The sequence below is a fragment of the Castanea sativa genome, chromosome 9, assembly GCF_040712315.1.
Source record: "Castanea sativa cultivar Marrone di Chiusa Pesio chromosome 9, ASM4071231v1".
Classification (NCBI taxonomy): domain Eukaryota; kingdom Viridiplantae; phylum Streptophyta; class Magnoliopsida; order Fagales; family Fagaceae; genus Castanea; species Castanea sativa.
This window is the reverse complement of record NC_134021.1, coordinates 31,055,830-31,072,026: the sequence shown is the minus strand read 5'-3', so window position 1 is coordinate 31,072,026 and position 16,197 is coordinate 31,055,830. Positions and strand designations below refer to the sequence as shown.

The 16,197-nt window shown below is 39.6% G+C and overlaps 1 protein-coding gene across 1 annotated transcript; it reads left to right on the top strand.

The window, feature by feature from the left end:
- The first annotated feature begins 5,671 nt into the window (after nucleotides 1–5,671).
- Nucleotides 5,672–15,071, top strand: LOC142610296 (uncharacterized). Its single transcript, XM_075782082.1, has 9 exons — nucleotides 5,672–5,763; nucleotides 6,460–8,025; nucleotides 8,230–8,456; nucleotides 8,824–9,156; nucleotides 12,217–12,463; nucleotides 12,612–12,740; nucleotides 12,862–13,077; nucleotides 13,641–13,764; nucleotides 14,631–15,071. The coding sequence occupies exons 2-9, from the start codon at nucleotides 6,475–6,477 to the stop codon at nucleotides 14,867–14,869; spliced, it is 3,066 nt and encodes a 1,021-aa protein (XP_075638197.1). The 5' UTR covers nucleotides 5,672–5,763; nucleotides 6,460–6,474; the 3' UTR covers nucleotides 14,870–15,071.
- Nucleotides 15,072–16,197: the final 1,126 nt, after the last annotated feature.

The window sequence follows — 16,197 nt, the reverse complement described above, 5'->3', positions numbered from 1 at the left end:
ATCAAATTGGACGCCATTATCTGAAATAAGTGTGTGAGGTACCACAAACCTAGTGATAATATTCTTCCATACAAATTTCTTAGAGTCGATATCCCTAATATTTGCTAAGGGCTCAGCTTTGACCCATTTAGTGAAGTAATCAATTCCCACGAGTAGCCATCTTTTATTTTTCATAGCCCTCGGAAAAGGCTCAACTATATCCAGTCCCCATTGAGCGAACGGCCAAGGACTGGACAAAGGATTAAGGACACCCCTAGGCTGATGAATGTTGGAGGCGAACCTTTAGCATTAGTCACACTTTCTCACATAGTCTTAAGCTTCCCTCTGCATGTTGGGCCACCAATATTCCTGAGTTAGAGCTCTATGGGCTAAGGACCTTCCACCAGTATGACTTCCGCAAATTCCCTCGTGCAATTCTTCCAAAAGTACCTCTGTTGCCTTAGGATGTACACATAGCAAGTATGGTCTAGAAAATGAGCAATTATATAACTTATGGTCCTCGAACAACTAGAAGCGAGGCGCCTTTCGACGAATCTTATCTGCTTCAGACATGTCCTCGGGAAAAATGTCGCCAAAGTGGCCAACGAATCCGCATGTGTGTTTCTACTCCTAGAAACATTAGAAAGGACGAAAGAGTCAAACTCGAATTGTAAACATTTGACCTGGGTCAGGTACTCTTGCATTCTTGAATCCTTGGCCTCCATGGTCCCTGCCATTTGGCCCACAACTAACTGAGAGTCCGAGAACATATGAACCTGCTTTTCCCCCATTTTTCGTACCATATTCATACCAACCAAGACTGCTTTGTACTCGGCCTCGTTATTTGTGGCTGAGAACACCAATCTCAATGATTTTTCAATGACAATTTTCTCAGGGGACATCAAAACAAGTCCAACCCCAGACCCCCTTTGGTTGGCTGCCCCATCAACATACACATTCCAAATCGGTGTTCCTTTGCTCGTGATCATACCAACTAATTTTTCATCCATGTGTGATTCCTTCGCAATTTCTTCTAATGATGGTTCGGCGAACTCTGCCACTAGATCCGCGAAAACTTGGCCCTTCACCGAGGTGCGTGCCATGTATTTGATATCAAAAGCTCCCAAAATAGTTCCCCACTTGGTTACCCTCCCCAAATAGTCAACACTTCACAATACTGACTTGAGAGGCAGTTGGGTCAAAACCACCACAGTGTGGGACTGGAAGCTTCTGCGTGGCATGGACTATAGCCAGAATTGCCTTCTTTAAAGGCAAATAATGCACTTCAGCTTCATTCAAGGATGTGCTGACATAGTAGACCGGTCTCTGTACCTCGCCGTTGTCCTTTATAAGAACCAGGCTGACTGCATGGATAGCCACAACTAGGTATGCAAACAGGATTTCATCAACTTCCGGTCGGGACATAATGGGTGGCCAGGAAAGATATTCCTTAAGTTGCTCGAAAGCTAAAGCACACTCCTCGGTCTACTGGAATCCTTTCCATTTATTTAACCGCTGGAAAAAATGTCTGCACCTGTTAGCTGACCGAGAGATAAACCTGCTGAAAGCAGCGGTCATTCCGGTCAACTTCTGAACTTCCTTTGGATTCCGAGGTGGTTGCAAGCCCTGAATGGCTCTAACCTGTGTCGGATTCACCTCTATTCCTCTATGAGTCACCATATAGCCTAGGAACTTTCCGGAACCCACCCCAAAAGAACACTTTGAGGCATTAAGGTACAGCTAGTACTTCCTAAGTACTTGAAAAGTGTCGTCCAGATCTTTTACATGCATAGGTATTGCCTTACTCTTTACTACCATGTCATCCATGTATACCTCGATGGTCTTTCCAAGCTGCGATTCAAACATTCTGGTCATCATCCTTTGGTAAGTAGCCCCGACATTTTTTAATTTGAACGGCATCACTTTGTAGTGGTAATTCCCCGTTGGAGTTATGAAAGCAGTCTTCTCCTGGTCATCCAACGCCAATGGTATTTGGTGATAACTCTGGAAAGCATCTAAAAAACTCATCCGAGGATGCCCGACCATAGCATCCACCAGCTGATCGATGTGTGGCATCGGGAACGAGTCCTTTGGGCAGGCTTTGTTTAGGCCTGTGAAGTCCACACACACTCTCCACTTTTCACTATTCTTCTTCACCACGACTGTGTGCGCCAACCATTCCAGGTAGAAAACTTCTTTAATAGCACCAGCTCTTTTAAGCTTGAGCACCTCTTCTTTGACAGCCTCGAAATGCTCTTTGGAGGATCGCAGAGATGGTTGTCTCCTAGGAACAACGACAGGGTTGAAATTCAGATAATGACAAATGAAACTTGGGTCAACCCCTAGAGCCTCGTAGGGATCCCAAGCAAAGACATCGATATTGTCTTTCAAAACTCCACCAATTCCATCTTTTCTTGGTGTGGTAACCGTATCCCAACTTGAAAGAACCTCTCAGGGTCGTCGGCTATTAGAATCCTCTACAGATCTTCACACATGGCCTCCTCTGCTGTCACCGCATCCAACACATACAAAGTTGTTAATTGCTATAAGTCCTTCCTAGCAGAAGCCGAGAACTCTGATTTGGCTTAATGTAGTACTGCAGCCGATATGCATTGCCTTGCCACTGATTGACTGCCAAGAATTTCTTCAATGAGTCCCCCCAAAGGGAATTTTACTTTAACATGTAAAGTCGAGGAGACAACACCCAAAGCATGCAACCAAGGCCTGGCAAGGATGGCCGTGTATGGGGAATATGCGTCAACCACAATAAAATCTACCTCGACCATTTCCGAGCCAGACTGTATAGGCAATCGAATCTGTCCCTTTGGTATGACAATATTACCTCCAAAGCTTATTAGTGGCGAGTCATAAGGAGCGAGATCCTCCAGTTTTAACCTTAGCCCCTTGAATAAGTCAGGGTACATAATATCTGCACCGCTGCCTTGATCGATCATCACCCTTTTGACATCGTAATTCCCTATCCTCAAAGTGACCACCAGGGCGTCATCATGGGGTTCGATGGTCCCAACCTTATCCTTCTTCGAGAATCCTAAGATAGGCACATTCCGTCTAATTCTCTTCGGCTTCGAGCCCGACTCCTCGGCCTGGAAGTGTGATACCGCCATCACCCTGGTAGGACAGGAACCGGTCCTACCAGGTGCAGCAAAGATGACACTAATCGTTTCCAAGGGCGGCCAAGATGAGTTGTTCTTCTGATTATTTGAACCTGATTAACTGCCCTACCCGTTAGGTTGGTACAGGTGTTGCTTCAATTTCTCCTTGCTAACAAGCTGTTCCAAATGGTTCCAGAAGGTCCGACAATTCTCAATAGTATGACCCACATCCTGATGGTACTGGCAAAAAAGATTCTAATTCCTTTTCGTAGGGCCCCTTGCCATCTTACTGGGCCATTTGAAGTAGGGTTCCTTACGGACTTTCTCCAGTAGTTGGTGCACTAGTTCTCGGACTACAGTATTAACTGCTTGAGAAATAGCTGAGCCGGACTGCCCAGAATAATCTCTCCTCAGCTTATTGTTATGGTACCTGTCCGACCTGAAATCCCTTCTCTCTTGCGGGATAACCTTCGCCTTACCCTTATCCTGCTGTTGATCTTCCTCAATCCTTTTGTACTCATCGATGCAGTCCATAAGGCGACGTACACTTTGTACGAGCTTCTTGGTCAGGGATTTCCTTAAATCATGATCAATGGGAAGACCCACTTTAAAAGTATTAATTGCCACCTCGTCAAAATCTCCATATATCTCATTGAACATCTCCCAATACCTGTCGGAGTATGCTTTCAATGTCTCACCTTCCCTCATGGCCATAGATAATAGTGAGTCCAACGGTCGAGGAACTCTGCTGCATGTAATGAACTTAGATACGAATGCCCTAGTAAGTTCCCTGAACGAATCAACAGACCCCGACTTTAGTCCATTGAACCACCTTATAGCAACAGGTCCCAGGCTAGAAGGAAAGACCTTGCACATCAAGGTTTCATTATGAGAATGCACCGCCATCCTCTGGTTAAAGTGGCTCACATGTTCCATCGGGTTTGTCCGGCCATTGTAAATGGTGAAGGTGGGCTGGGTGAACCGTCTAGGGAGCCTTCCATTCTCAATCCTGCGTGAGAAAGGCGATTTGGAGAGTTGGTGTAATGCTCGGCTCATAGCATCGTTCCCCAAGCCCCTGGAGGGAAGCTTCCTATGCTTACAACCTGGTAGGTCATCCCCTTCGCAAGAGAAGGTTTCACTAGGGGGAGTCCCTAACCTTGAACTGTAACTGCTTCCCCGGGATTCCCCTGAAGAAGGACTGGATGGGGGTGAAGCCCGCCTTTGTCTGACACAGCGTAGCTTTTTCTTGAGGTGGCCAATCTCCCTCTGCATGGCTCTGACATCATCCTTATGGGTGGCACTGCCTCCACCACGCGTATGACTCGCGTCAGGATATACAGTATGAATGCTTCCCTCTCGATCCCTCCTGCGCTCAAGACACTCAAAAAGATCTTCGGGCTGTGATCCTTGAGATTCTGCATGATACGAACCTACGCCTACCATGATGTTCTAATTCCTTCAACACTAGACTTCCCACAAACGCCACCAATTGTAAGCGCACAATTGTACCTGGACCCAAAAATAAGTGTTAGGCTCAAGCCCAATGAGCCTTATACAATAAAATTTGTAGAGAATGAGTTTGAAATCTAGATTCGAGATGTTGGAAGTTGGTTAACAGGCTAGAATGCCACAAACTGTGCAAATGATAAACAAATATGATAAAGAGACCTCCTCGGACATAAGCCGAGGACGAGTTATATAAATACTCTCTTTCTTTACCAAAGTTTACAATTCTTAGTTCTTGTTTTTCTCAGTAGAAAGTGTCGATCCCCCTTTCTTTCCTCTTTCGTTTCCTTATAATACTTTTTCTTTACTGGTTCATTCACGTGTCATACAAATCTTCCCCTTAGATACTTGTCACATCCGCCACCCTCTTGAAGTTTTCAAACAATAGCAAGAAGGCTGAACTGTACTGTTCAGAAGTCATTTTCCCATTAATGCAACCAGGGAAGTAGATGCATGGTCTTTAATGTGGTGGTAACAGCTTTTTCCTCAGATATTTCTCACACATCCTTGCTTCTAAAGGGTGCTTGGATCACCCTCTTACCCATCATTCTTTCCAGAATCTTGCCTCTAACCCCTTTAACAAGTTCCAAGGTCATTCCAAGCCTGTTTGAGGAGACATTCATCCTCGGACAACTCCTCGAACTTCTGCAGTGTAGACTGACTTGTAAGCCTAAAGGCCCTTGATAAAAATAAATTAGTACCAACCGATCAGGCCCAAAGTCCAAATATTTATTCAATAGCCTTTACCCCCCACACATGTTTAATATATTTTTTCCTAAAAATTAGCACACACTAAACCTAGTAATTTACTTCATTTTAAATCCTAAGTTTTTGTTTCTTAAAAATTCCTTCACGTGTAATCTTACTAATAATAAATAAATTCAAATTGAAAAATTATATTAAACTCAAAATTAAAAAAAGTGTATTATCGCCGTGTTAATTGTGTGAAGCGCATCTGATAAGGCTAGTACAACTATATGAATTGGAGGAGCCTTAGCTGAAGGGTAAATTAGTAAATCAAACATAGGCCCGAGGGTTTTCAACACAGTTCTGTTCTGTCTCAAATTTTTTTTTTTTTTAAAAATATTTAAAAAGTACTGTTTCAGTTTTCTGTCTGGTTTGGTTTGGACTTCGGCCTGGTCAGCTCTTTCTGCTTCTTCCAACGGTAAGGTCCTTACAGACCAATCCTAAACGAAACAAAATCCTGAACAAATTTTTGATACTTTGTACGATGCTTTTCTGGGATTTCTCTTGCAATTTTTCTATATTTCGATCTCTGGTTTTGTTTCTTTTTTGGCTTATGAGCATTTTTTCAATCTAAAAGTGGGTTTCTGATCGAATAACTGATTAAGTGAACTGGGTTAGAGTTATTGATTAATAAAGTTTCATATGCTTCTATTTTTTTTTTTTTTGGGTTTTAATTGACTACGCTTTGTCAGCAACTAGATGCATGCGTGTTATATAAGCGATTGTGTTTTGCATTGTTCTGGTTCTGGTTAGCGTAATTTAGTTGGATAATTGCATGACTTTGTGTTTGCTATATAATAGTGATATAAAGCTTGTGGCTTTTCTAGCAATTCTGAGATTTTGGGTTTTCTATATCCAGAGTAGGTTGTAGTTGATTGGGTCTTTAATGGCTTTTATGCTCATTTTTGGTTTTAGATACATGTCAAGGTGTAAATTTTGGTTTGATGTTTATGATGTTCATTTGCTGGTTGGCTGTTTTTTATTCCTGTTATTATTGCTCCATGGTCTATTTGTTTCTTCTTGTGAATGCTTGGATTCTGACAAGTTAGAATTAGGTTTCTATGTCCATTTGAGCCTTGAGAGACTTAAGTCACTGCTGTTTTCCGTTTTATAGTTTGGATCGATAGAGATGGGTTGGTTTAGAGCTGGGTCTGGTGTAGCAAAGCTTGCTATTAGGCGAACTCTATCTCAAGGTGGGTCAAATGCATCACGAACACGGATACTTCCCTCACAGAATCGGTATTTTCACAGCACTGTATTCAGATCAAAGGCACAAGCAGCACCTGTACCTCGTCCTGTGCCCTTGTCTAGGCTAACTGACAGCTTCCTAGATGGGACAAGCAGTGTCTACTTAGAGGAGCTTCAAAGGGCTTGGGAAGCTGACCCAAATAGTGTGGATGAGTCATGGGACAATTTCTTTAGGAATTTCGTGGGTCAGGCTGCCACGTCCCCTGGAATTTCAGGCCAAACAATTCAAGAGAGTATGCGGTTGCTATTGCTTGTGAGGGCTTACCAGGTTAATGGTCACATGAAAGCCAAGTTGGATCCCTTGGGTTTGGAAGAACGAGAAATCCCAGAAGAATTGGACCCTGCACTTTATGGGTTCACAGAAGCTGATCTTGATAGAGAATTTTTTTTGGGTGTGTGGAGGATGGCTGGGTTTTTGTCTGAGAACCGACCTGTGCAGACCCTTAGATCCATATTGACCCGGCTTGAGCAGGCTTACTGTGGGAGCATTGGGTATGAGTACATGCACATCTCAGATCGTAATAAGTGTAATTGGTTAAGAGACAAGATTGAAACCCCCACACCAATGCAATACAACCGGCAGCGCCGTGAGGTAATTCTTGATAGGCTTATATGGAGTACACAGTTTGAGAACTTCTTGGCTACCAAGTGGACAACGGCAAAGAGGTTTGGGCTTGAAGGTGGGGAGACTCTGATTCCAGGCATGAAGGAGATGTTTGATAGGGCAGCCGATCTTGGTGTTGAGAGTATAGTTATTGGAATGCCTCATAGAGGAAGATTGAATGTATTGGGTAATGTGGTTAGGAAGCCACTGCGTAAGATATTTAGCGAGTTCAGTGGTGGTACAAAGCCTGTGGATGAAGTTGGGCTTTATACAGGAACTGGCGATGTCAAGTATCACCTAGGAACTTCTTATGATCGACCAACTAGAGGTGGAAAGAGAATTCATTTGTCTTTGGTTGCAAATCCAAGCCACTTGGAAGCTGTGGACCCAGTTGTTGTCGGAAAAACTAGAGCAAAGCAGTATTACTCAAATGATATGGACAGGACCAAGAATATGGGTATTCTTATTCATGGAGATGGTAGCTTTGCTGGACAAGGAGTAGTATATGAGACTCTGCATCTTAGTGCTCTTCCAAACTATGCTACTGGTGGCACTATACACATAGTGGTGAACAACCAAGTTGCGTTCACTACTGATCCAAGGGCAGGGAGATCTTCACAGTATTGCACTGATGTTGCCAAAGCATTGAGTGCCCCAATTTTCCATGTAAATGGTGATGATATGGAGGCAGTAGTTCATGTTTGTGAGCTTGCAGCTGAGTGGCGCCAGACATTCCATTCAGATGTTGTGGTTGATTTAGTGTGTTATCGTCGTTTTGGGCACAATGAGATTGATGAGCCGTCCTTCACACAGCCCAAAATGTACAAGGTTAGCCCTTTCTCAACAGTTCTTTGAAGTTTATTGTTCCTGTTTGATTTGACTTGTATTCTTACTGAATTTTTTATCTTTTTTTTTCCTCCAAGATGATCCTCACTTGTTCTTACTGCTGATGTTTCACATAGATTACTGATTGCTGCTTATGACTTTAGTCAACCAAACTTCTTAGATGTCTAACTTGATTGGGGCTAACAGGTTATCCGGAATCATCCATCAACTCTTGAGATCTATCAAAATAAACTTCTAGAATCCGGGCAGGTGACAAAGGAAGACATTGATAAGTTGCTCAATAAGGTCAATACAATACTCAATGAAGAATTCTTGGCTAGCAAAGATTATGTTCCAAAAAGAAGGGACTGGCTTGCATCTCATTGGTCTGGGTTCAAATCGCCTGAACAGCTTTCACGTATCCGGAACACTGGGTATGTTTTTGTTTCTATTTTTTGTCAAGTTGTAGAGGGTGCCCTAAAATAACATAGTATTTTTTAAATTGCCTAAATAACATAGTCAGCAGTGAAGAAGGATGTGCTACTTAGAGAGGTGGCCTATGGTATGGGTTATATATAGGATAAAATTGAAAAAAAAGAATATATGAGGCCGATTCCAATTAGTTGATGAGGATTGGTAGTGAACCTCAATATAATTGGGATCAAGGCTTAGTTTAAGGTAGAGTTGAGTTGTCAATTTTCACCTCTATTTTGATGTTTCTGACTATAAATATATTTATGTGTTTGTGTGTGTATAAATACAAATGCATATATATAATAAAATTTCTTTGCTGATATACAGGGTAAAGCCAGACATTTTGAAGAATGTTGGCAAAGCAATCACAACTTTTCCAGATAATTTTAAGCCTCACAGAGCCGTAAAGAAGGTCTATGACCAACGTGCACAAATGATTGAAACAGGTGAAGGCATAGACTGGGCAGTTGGGGAAGCACTTGCTTTTGCCACATTGCTTGTGGAGGGTAACCATGTTCGGTTGAGTGGTCAGGATGTTGAAAGGGGTACATTTAGTCATCGCCATGCAGTAGTTCATGATCAGGAAACGGGGGAGAAGTATTGCCCTCTAGACCATCTTATCATGAACCAAAATGAGGAGATGTTTACTGTTAGCAACAGGTAATCTATGGTAACTTTCTTCTTGTGCAAGTAATTCAAAACAATATTGTCATGACCCAAACCCAAAACCCGGATTTAGATAGACTTGTCTTATATATACTAAAGTTCAAATAATGGAACAAAGTGTATATAAATATCCACAAATAAGAAATCAAACCATCAAGTCTTTCTTGTAAAATCCATTACACTAAAACTTTAACAATAAAGTCTCCAAATACCTATGAAGCACAGACGCGGAAAAATGGGTGCCGCACCCACGTCCAACGCGGGTGCGGTGGGCGACACCGCTGCCCACTCATAGGTGCCGCATCCAGTTATTTATTTATTTATTATTATTATTATTTTTTTCCGTTCCTGCTACGCACTAAATCAGGCTGATTCACGCCGATTCGGGCCGAATCGGTCCCTATCGGCGCCGAAACAGACCAATTTAGGCTGTACCGGCGCCAAACCGGTCGATTCAGGCTGAAATTAAATAAATAAAAAAGGTGCAAAACTTACCGTTTGGCCGAAATCTTCAGGTTCTCTCTCGACACAGGGTTATACGCTGATATGGGTTTATGTTATTGTTGGTCTGTTTGAGTTTTTGTTGTTATATATGTGAAAAAAATTCGTTCTTTACACTGTTGAGTTTTGGGTATCTTGAAACTTGAGAGAGAGTTTTCTGAATTGGGTGGGTGACGTTAATTACGTAATGTGTATAGGTGTGCAACTGTGTAATGGAAGTGGGCCCCACTGCTTTGCTTGTTTTTGTTGTAATATGTAATGGGTGGTTTGTACTTTCACTGCTTTGCTTTGTAGTTTGTGGAATTTGAAGGTTTATCCGAATTTCTCTCTAGTTTGAAAGCCATTAACTTTTTTTTTTTAGAATAAAAGCCACTAACTTGTGGTAATGATACTGATAAATGTCTATTTTGATTGTGATTTACATGGTTAATCTTTTGTCAGATTGTGATACTGCTGTTATTTATTTACTTATGGTTGTCATTTTTATGTGAAAAAGTATGCTTAGCAATATATTAAAAATATAAATAAAAATATTTATAGAATTTTTTTAATCGCCGCATCCGCACCCTACTTTTTCAAAAATTGCCGAGTCCCGCATCCGCACCTGCACCCGCACCTGCACCTGAATCTGGAAACGCACCCATGCTTCATTGCCAAATACAATCTCAACTAGTTTCACAAATACTAAGCTCACTATCCTAAGGAAACATAATAACATAGTCAATTAACTAGCACAGCTCCTAATGAAGTGTTCAATCTATGGCTCCAATGATCATCCACCAAAAGAGATTCCATTGTTCTAATCGGAAAGGGTGGAGAAAGCGGGTGAGCTAAAAGAAAAATAAGAGACTATATAACATAAGGATGTCTCTCAAAACAAAATATTAGTATCATTGAAAAGATATAATCTTTACAAAACATTTACATATAGTTTTAATAGTAATAGAATATATTTTGTAAAACTGTCAGAAAGGAAACATTTGACTATAACATTGAAATCATGAAATCAGTTAAATAAAATAGTAACCACTTAGTTGGTCAAAATACCTAAATTGGTAGAAACAATATAATATAGTAATAAACAATTTTTCCACTTATGAAGTCAACAACAATAAAACAGTAGTTCAATATGGAAAACATGAGCCAGATAAGACATATATTGTTAAACACTTGGTGGGGGATTCTCATGGGAAACAATAACAATAATCTCAGAGAGGCAACACTAACTCCAAAGAGCAAACAATAATGTGCATTGATATATTAGCAGTTCATGCATTGATATATTATATCTGATAATGTGCCTTGGGTTTACCCAATGTCTGAATGCATGTCCATATTTTGATGGTGATAGGGTTGCTGTTAGGTTTTTGCGTCACAGGTGTAGATGCAACTGCTTTCCCTTACCAAAATAAAAACTAACATCAAAATTATGTAAGATTTATGTGTTATTGTCAACTTTAGCGTTAAGCCGTTAATTAATTCGTAGCATGGAACATTATATTGCTGTGCTTGCTTTGTTATTATGCCTCTTGATTTGGTATTTTCCTAATTGAAAACGAGGATTTTTTTTGCCCCCTTTTATTTATGCTTGAAATTTATATAGGACTTTTGAAGCTTTGGCATTTGTGGTCTTAATAAACCTTTAAAGGTCTTTGTCATAATTATATAATGTTGTGCTGTTTCAGTCCTTATGAAACTGTATGTTAATTTTTAATTGATAATCTGAGGGATGATATTCGTTCATTTCATCTACACACTAATGTCTTATTTGTTAAGAATGTGATAAAATTAGATTATATTATTCCTTAGGACCTTAGATAGGGTGTTTTGAACTAAAAAATCCTCTATTTTTTCATGTGCACTTGTATGCGAATATAGATTAGGACAAAGTTTTCCACCAAACTGGTTTGGAGGAATCTCATTCAACCTTTTATGTGGAGATTAGGTGATCATTGGCATGTGTTTTAATTGCATGTCTTATTAAGTAACTTATCAAAAATGTCTTATTAAGTGATTTAAACAAGTCACATGACTACTAACAGGTCATAGGATTATAAGTAAATGTGGAGGATTATTTGAATTGCAAAATAGTTGGTCGGATGAAGGGAAAATCTGTCCCGTAGATTACATATGTTAAATTACCGATTGTCCCAAAAGCTTAAGTTATAAGGTATGGTAAATTTAATCATTTAAACAATACTTCTAACACGTGGGAATTTAAATAGGAGGTAGAGTGGAGGAGCCAAGGATTGAACTTAGGATCTCAAGCTCTGATACTATGTTAAATTGCTAATTGTCCCAAAAGCTAAAGTTATTAGGATATGATAAATTTAATCATTGAACCAATACTTCTAACAACATACATAGATATAATTCATGAGACAGTATCTACTTCTTGTTGCCCAAACTCCTTACTACAGGACAGTTATCTGTCAGTCCAAATATTAAAAGACTGTTAAACTCTTCCATATAACTCTAAGTACACCGAGTAATCTTGCTTTATTGGTGGTTTTTAACTTCTTCTAGATGAGTGATATATGTTCTTGTGTGCAGTTCTCTTTCGGAGTTTGGTGTTCTTGGGTTTGAGTTAGGTTACTCTATGGAAAATCCAAATTCATTGGTAATCTGGGAAGCTCAGTTTGGCGATTTTGCTAATGGGGCCCAAGTTATATTTGACCAGTTTTTGAGTAGTGGGGAGTCTAAGTGGCTTCGTCAAACTGGGCTTGTTGTGCTGCTTCCTCATGGTTATGATGGCCAGGGCCCTGAACATTCCAGTGCACGGTTGGAGCGTTTTCTTCAGGTACTCTGCCCAAAGTGTTATTATTTATGTATATCAATTGAGTGTGTTCCTGTTATTTCTCTTTATTAAGGATTTTCTTTCATATAATTATTGTCAATATTCTCTAGGATGTTCCTATGCTTATATTTATTCTTAAATTTTTTGGCAGATGAGTGATGACAATCCTTATGTTATTCCTGAGATGGACCCAACTCTTCGAACACAAATTCAGGAATGCAATTGGCAGGTTGTGAATGTCACAACTCCTGCCAATTACTTCCATGTCTTGCGGCGTCAAGTGAGTGCAACTAATTGGAATATGACTTACTTTTAGTTTTGATTTTGATTTTGTGTTTGTTTGTTTTTTTTTTTTTTTTTTTTTTTTTCAACTTCGTATAATTTTTTGTTTCATTACCCAGATACACAGGGAATTCCGTAAGCCTCTCGTTGTGATGGCTCCTAAAAACTTGCTTCGTCACAAGGACTGCAAATCAAATTTGTCTGAGTTTGATGATGTCCAGGGCCACCCAGGTTTTGACAAACAGGGAACCAGATTTAAGCGCCTTATAAAGGACCAGAACGACCACTCCAATCTTGAGGAGGGTATTCGACGACTGGTTCTTTGCTCTGGAAAGGTTGTGCTTCTGACTGCTGTGGTTTTTTTTTTTTTTTTCAATGACTATAAACAAATATTCAGCTTCTTATGGTTAAATTAGTTAGGGTATGTTTGGAGGGAGATGGGAGAGAAGTAGAGGGGAAGGTGGCTGGAACTGAAGACATCTCAGCTGCCTTTAACTCTCCTCTCCTGTCCTTTTGCTCAATCTCCCTCCATCTGAATATAGGTTTTTTTTTTTTTTTAATTTTTGTTTTAATCTTTTTTTTATATTTAAAATAATACAAACAAATATTTAGCTTCTTATGGTTAATTCACTTTAGGGTATGTTTGGAATGAAGAGAGATGGCAGGAGTGTAGAGGGGAAGGTGGCAAGAATTAATAATTAGTACATTCTAGTCACTTTCCACTCTCCCCCTCTTCCCCTTCTTCCATCTCTCTCCATGTAAACATGGTTTTAGGGCTTCTTATATATCTTACCTGGGGGATTATGATTTCAGATGTTTTAGTTTTGCCATTGGTACAATTTCCTTTTGTTCCCTGGTGGTTAGATGCTGACCCTTAATGCAAGTCTGTTTGTTGCAGGTTTATTATGAGCTTGATGAGGAACGGAAAAAGGTTGATGCTAAGGATGTTGCAATATGTAGGGTGGAGCAGCTTTGCCCCTTCCCATATGACCTTATCCAACGGGAGCTGAAGCGATATCCAAGTATGCATTTTGAATTTGCATCTAGAAAAATAATCAATTAGGTTTAGTAAGGAATATCCCTTCAAACGCCCCCTTCTTTTCTTTTCTACTTACTGGCCATATTTTTTTTAAAAGTGATTTACTAGTTATATTTCCCCATAATAATGTAAAAATTGGATGTCTTTATGCAAGCAAAACTTAGATCTAACATTGGTTACCTGGCTTCTTTATTCATATCTGTGGCAGGCACTCAGTCCAATGTCTCCCATTAATAATAGGTTTCTTTTTCATATTGGTGGCAGGCACTCCCCATAGATAAATAGTAGTGAAATACATTTTAAACCTCACACTTACAGTTTTGGGTTTGTTTCAAATTAAACCCCATACTTTCAGACGTTTCAAATTAAACCCTACACTTTCAAAAATGCTTTCAAGCAAACCATACGTGACACCGTTAATAAAAAAAATGCATATACAAAACATGCACAGTAGTTATTTTAACATGTGTCTATTATATATGGACATTATTTCTCTCTAAGTCATACGACATCGTTTTATTTAATCATTTTCTATCGACATCACACGTATTAGGTTTTTGGTTTGAATTGAATTCTTTTTGAAATTATAGGGTTTAAAATGTAATTTACCCTAAAATAGTTTGATATAGGCATACGTGGTCATCCAAGATGATGCTTGATTAATCTATGATCCTTACAAATCTTTTAAACCAGAGAAAAACAACAGAGTATGAACATACCAGAATATGGGTGAATTTCATTGTAGGTCACATTCTAGTAGCTAGGTGGTTCTGTTGTTTCTTCATTTATTGAGTACTTTAAGTTCTGTTGACTTATTGAAGCTTGCTAATTTTTCTTGGATTCTGTTAGATGCCGAGATTGTTTGGTGCCAAGAAGAGCCAATGAACATGGGTGCATACAGTTACATTGCACCCCGCCTCTGCACTGCCATGAAAGTAATGGGGAGAGGAACTTTTGATGACATTAAGTATGTTGGGCGTGCTCCATCTGCTGCTTCAGCCACTGGTTTCTATACAGTTCACGTTAAGGAACAGACTGAGCTTGTTCATAAGGCCGTGCAGCGTGAACCAATAAACTATCCTTTTTGAAGTTATTTTCCAAAATTTATTCCTCAAGAAAAACGACATTGAAAGATCCATACATGTTTAGTCTTCCCTAGTATTTGACCTTACATTTTACTGAGTGTTGGCATTTCAATTCCCTTCAGCCAAGGAAAGAGGGTTTTTCCAGACAAGTTGAAACTGCATCTCTGAGTATACCTGTGATATATATAAAGAAAATTGTTTAAAAGTTGCAAAATGTTTTAACTAACATTTATTTACTGCCTGATATTTTGTTGAGAATTTGAAAGTGACATTTTAAATTATTTGATACGAAATATATTCCAGGTTAGGTGCTGAAGATTGATTAATGCTGGATAGAATGTAAGCCCTTTTCTCTTAAGATCTTGCTCTCAAATCCTTGAAAGCTGCTCTTGAATCCTAGATTGCTCCATGCAATAAATTGTTGTAACTTGGTATTGGTTTGATTTTGCTACCCAGTATAACTACAAAGCGTGTGCTAAGCAACTGACACCGTCGGAGTTGACAAATTGAAAGACATCAAATGATCAAACCTCCCTAGGATCAACAAAAGTATACATTACCCTGCAATCGTATCAAATAGGAAAAATAGCCCTTTACCCAGATTTGGAGAGTGACTTAAAAGGACCAAATATTACGGTAAGAGCTTGGAACGGTGAAATTATAACTGAAAGGCTTTATTGTAACTCTTCCCTTCAGGGGTGGATCATTCTCTAAATGCTCACTCCTCTGCAACTCTCACCTTAACGATAAATCATTCTAGGTAGCAAAATCTGAAGATTTACTACCAATCTCATTGCCATGCCATCAATCCCTTTTGCCTATGAAATTCATATAAAAGCAGGGATACATGTCACACCGGAAAGAAATCTCAAACATCAATGCTAGAATTCTTAGAGCAACTACTAAAAGCTATTTGTGGATAGATTGTCATAACCCAATATGGTTCCTAGAATTTAATATAAGTCGCGATTCTATTTCTCACCCTATGCCCGGTCCACTTTAGACCAAGGCATACTTCACACGAGGAAACCACTTGTTTGTGTGCGCTTGCGCCCACAGTGGTGATTCCGTTGGGTATAGATAAAAAGTTTAACTCCAACGTGTTGTTAGGTTATAATTAAATAAAGATATTATTAATTGAGCTCAATCCTGTTTTATTTTGTTTTTCACACATATGGACTTTGTACCCATGTAACCTTGGTTGGAGATGACTGGGAAAGTGGAGGCTACATTAGGGCCAAGACTTTCCAAAGTTCATCCCACCAACTTACAATTTTTGTCATTACTTATGATGGGTTTTGAGTACGTTAAAGGTTTGTCCACCAATCTAT

What these genes read in the sequence shown, in the direction of transcription:
- LOC142610296 (XM_075782082.1), top strand. Translation starts at nt 6,475, where the DNA reads ATGGGTTGGTTTAGAGCTGGGTCTGGTGTAGCAAAGCTTGCTATTAGG. An exon ending in GGTTGGAGCGTTTTCTTCAG is followed by an intron (nt 12,464 to 12,611) that starts GTACTCTGCCCA and finishes ATTTTTTGGCAG; the next exon opens with ATGAGTGATGACAATCCTTA. An exon ending in TCCATGTCTTGCGGCGTCAA is followed by an intron (nt 12,741 to 12,861) that starts GTGAGTGCAACT and finishes TTCATTACCCAG; the next exon opens with ATACACAGGGAATTCCGTAA.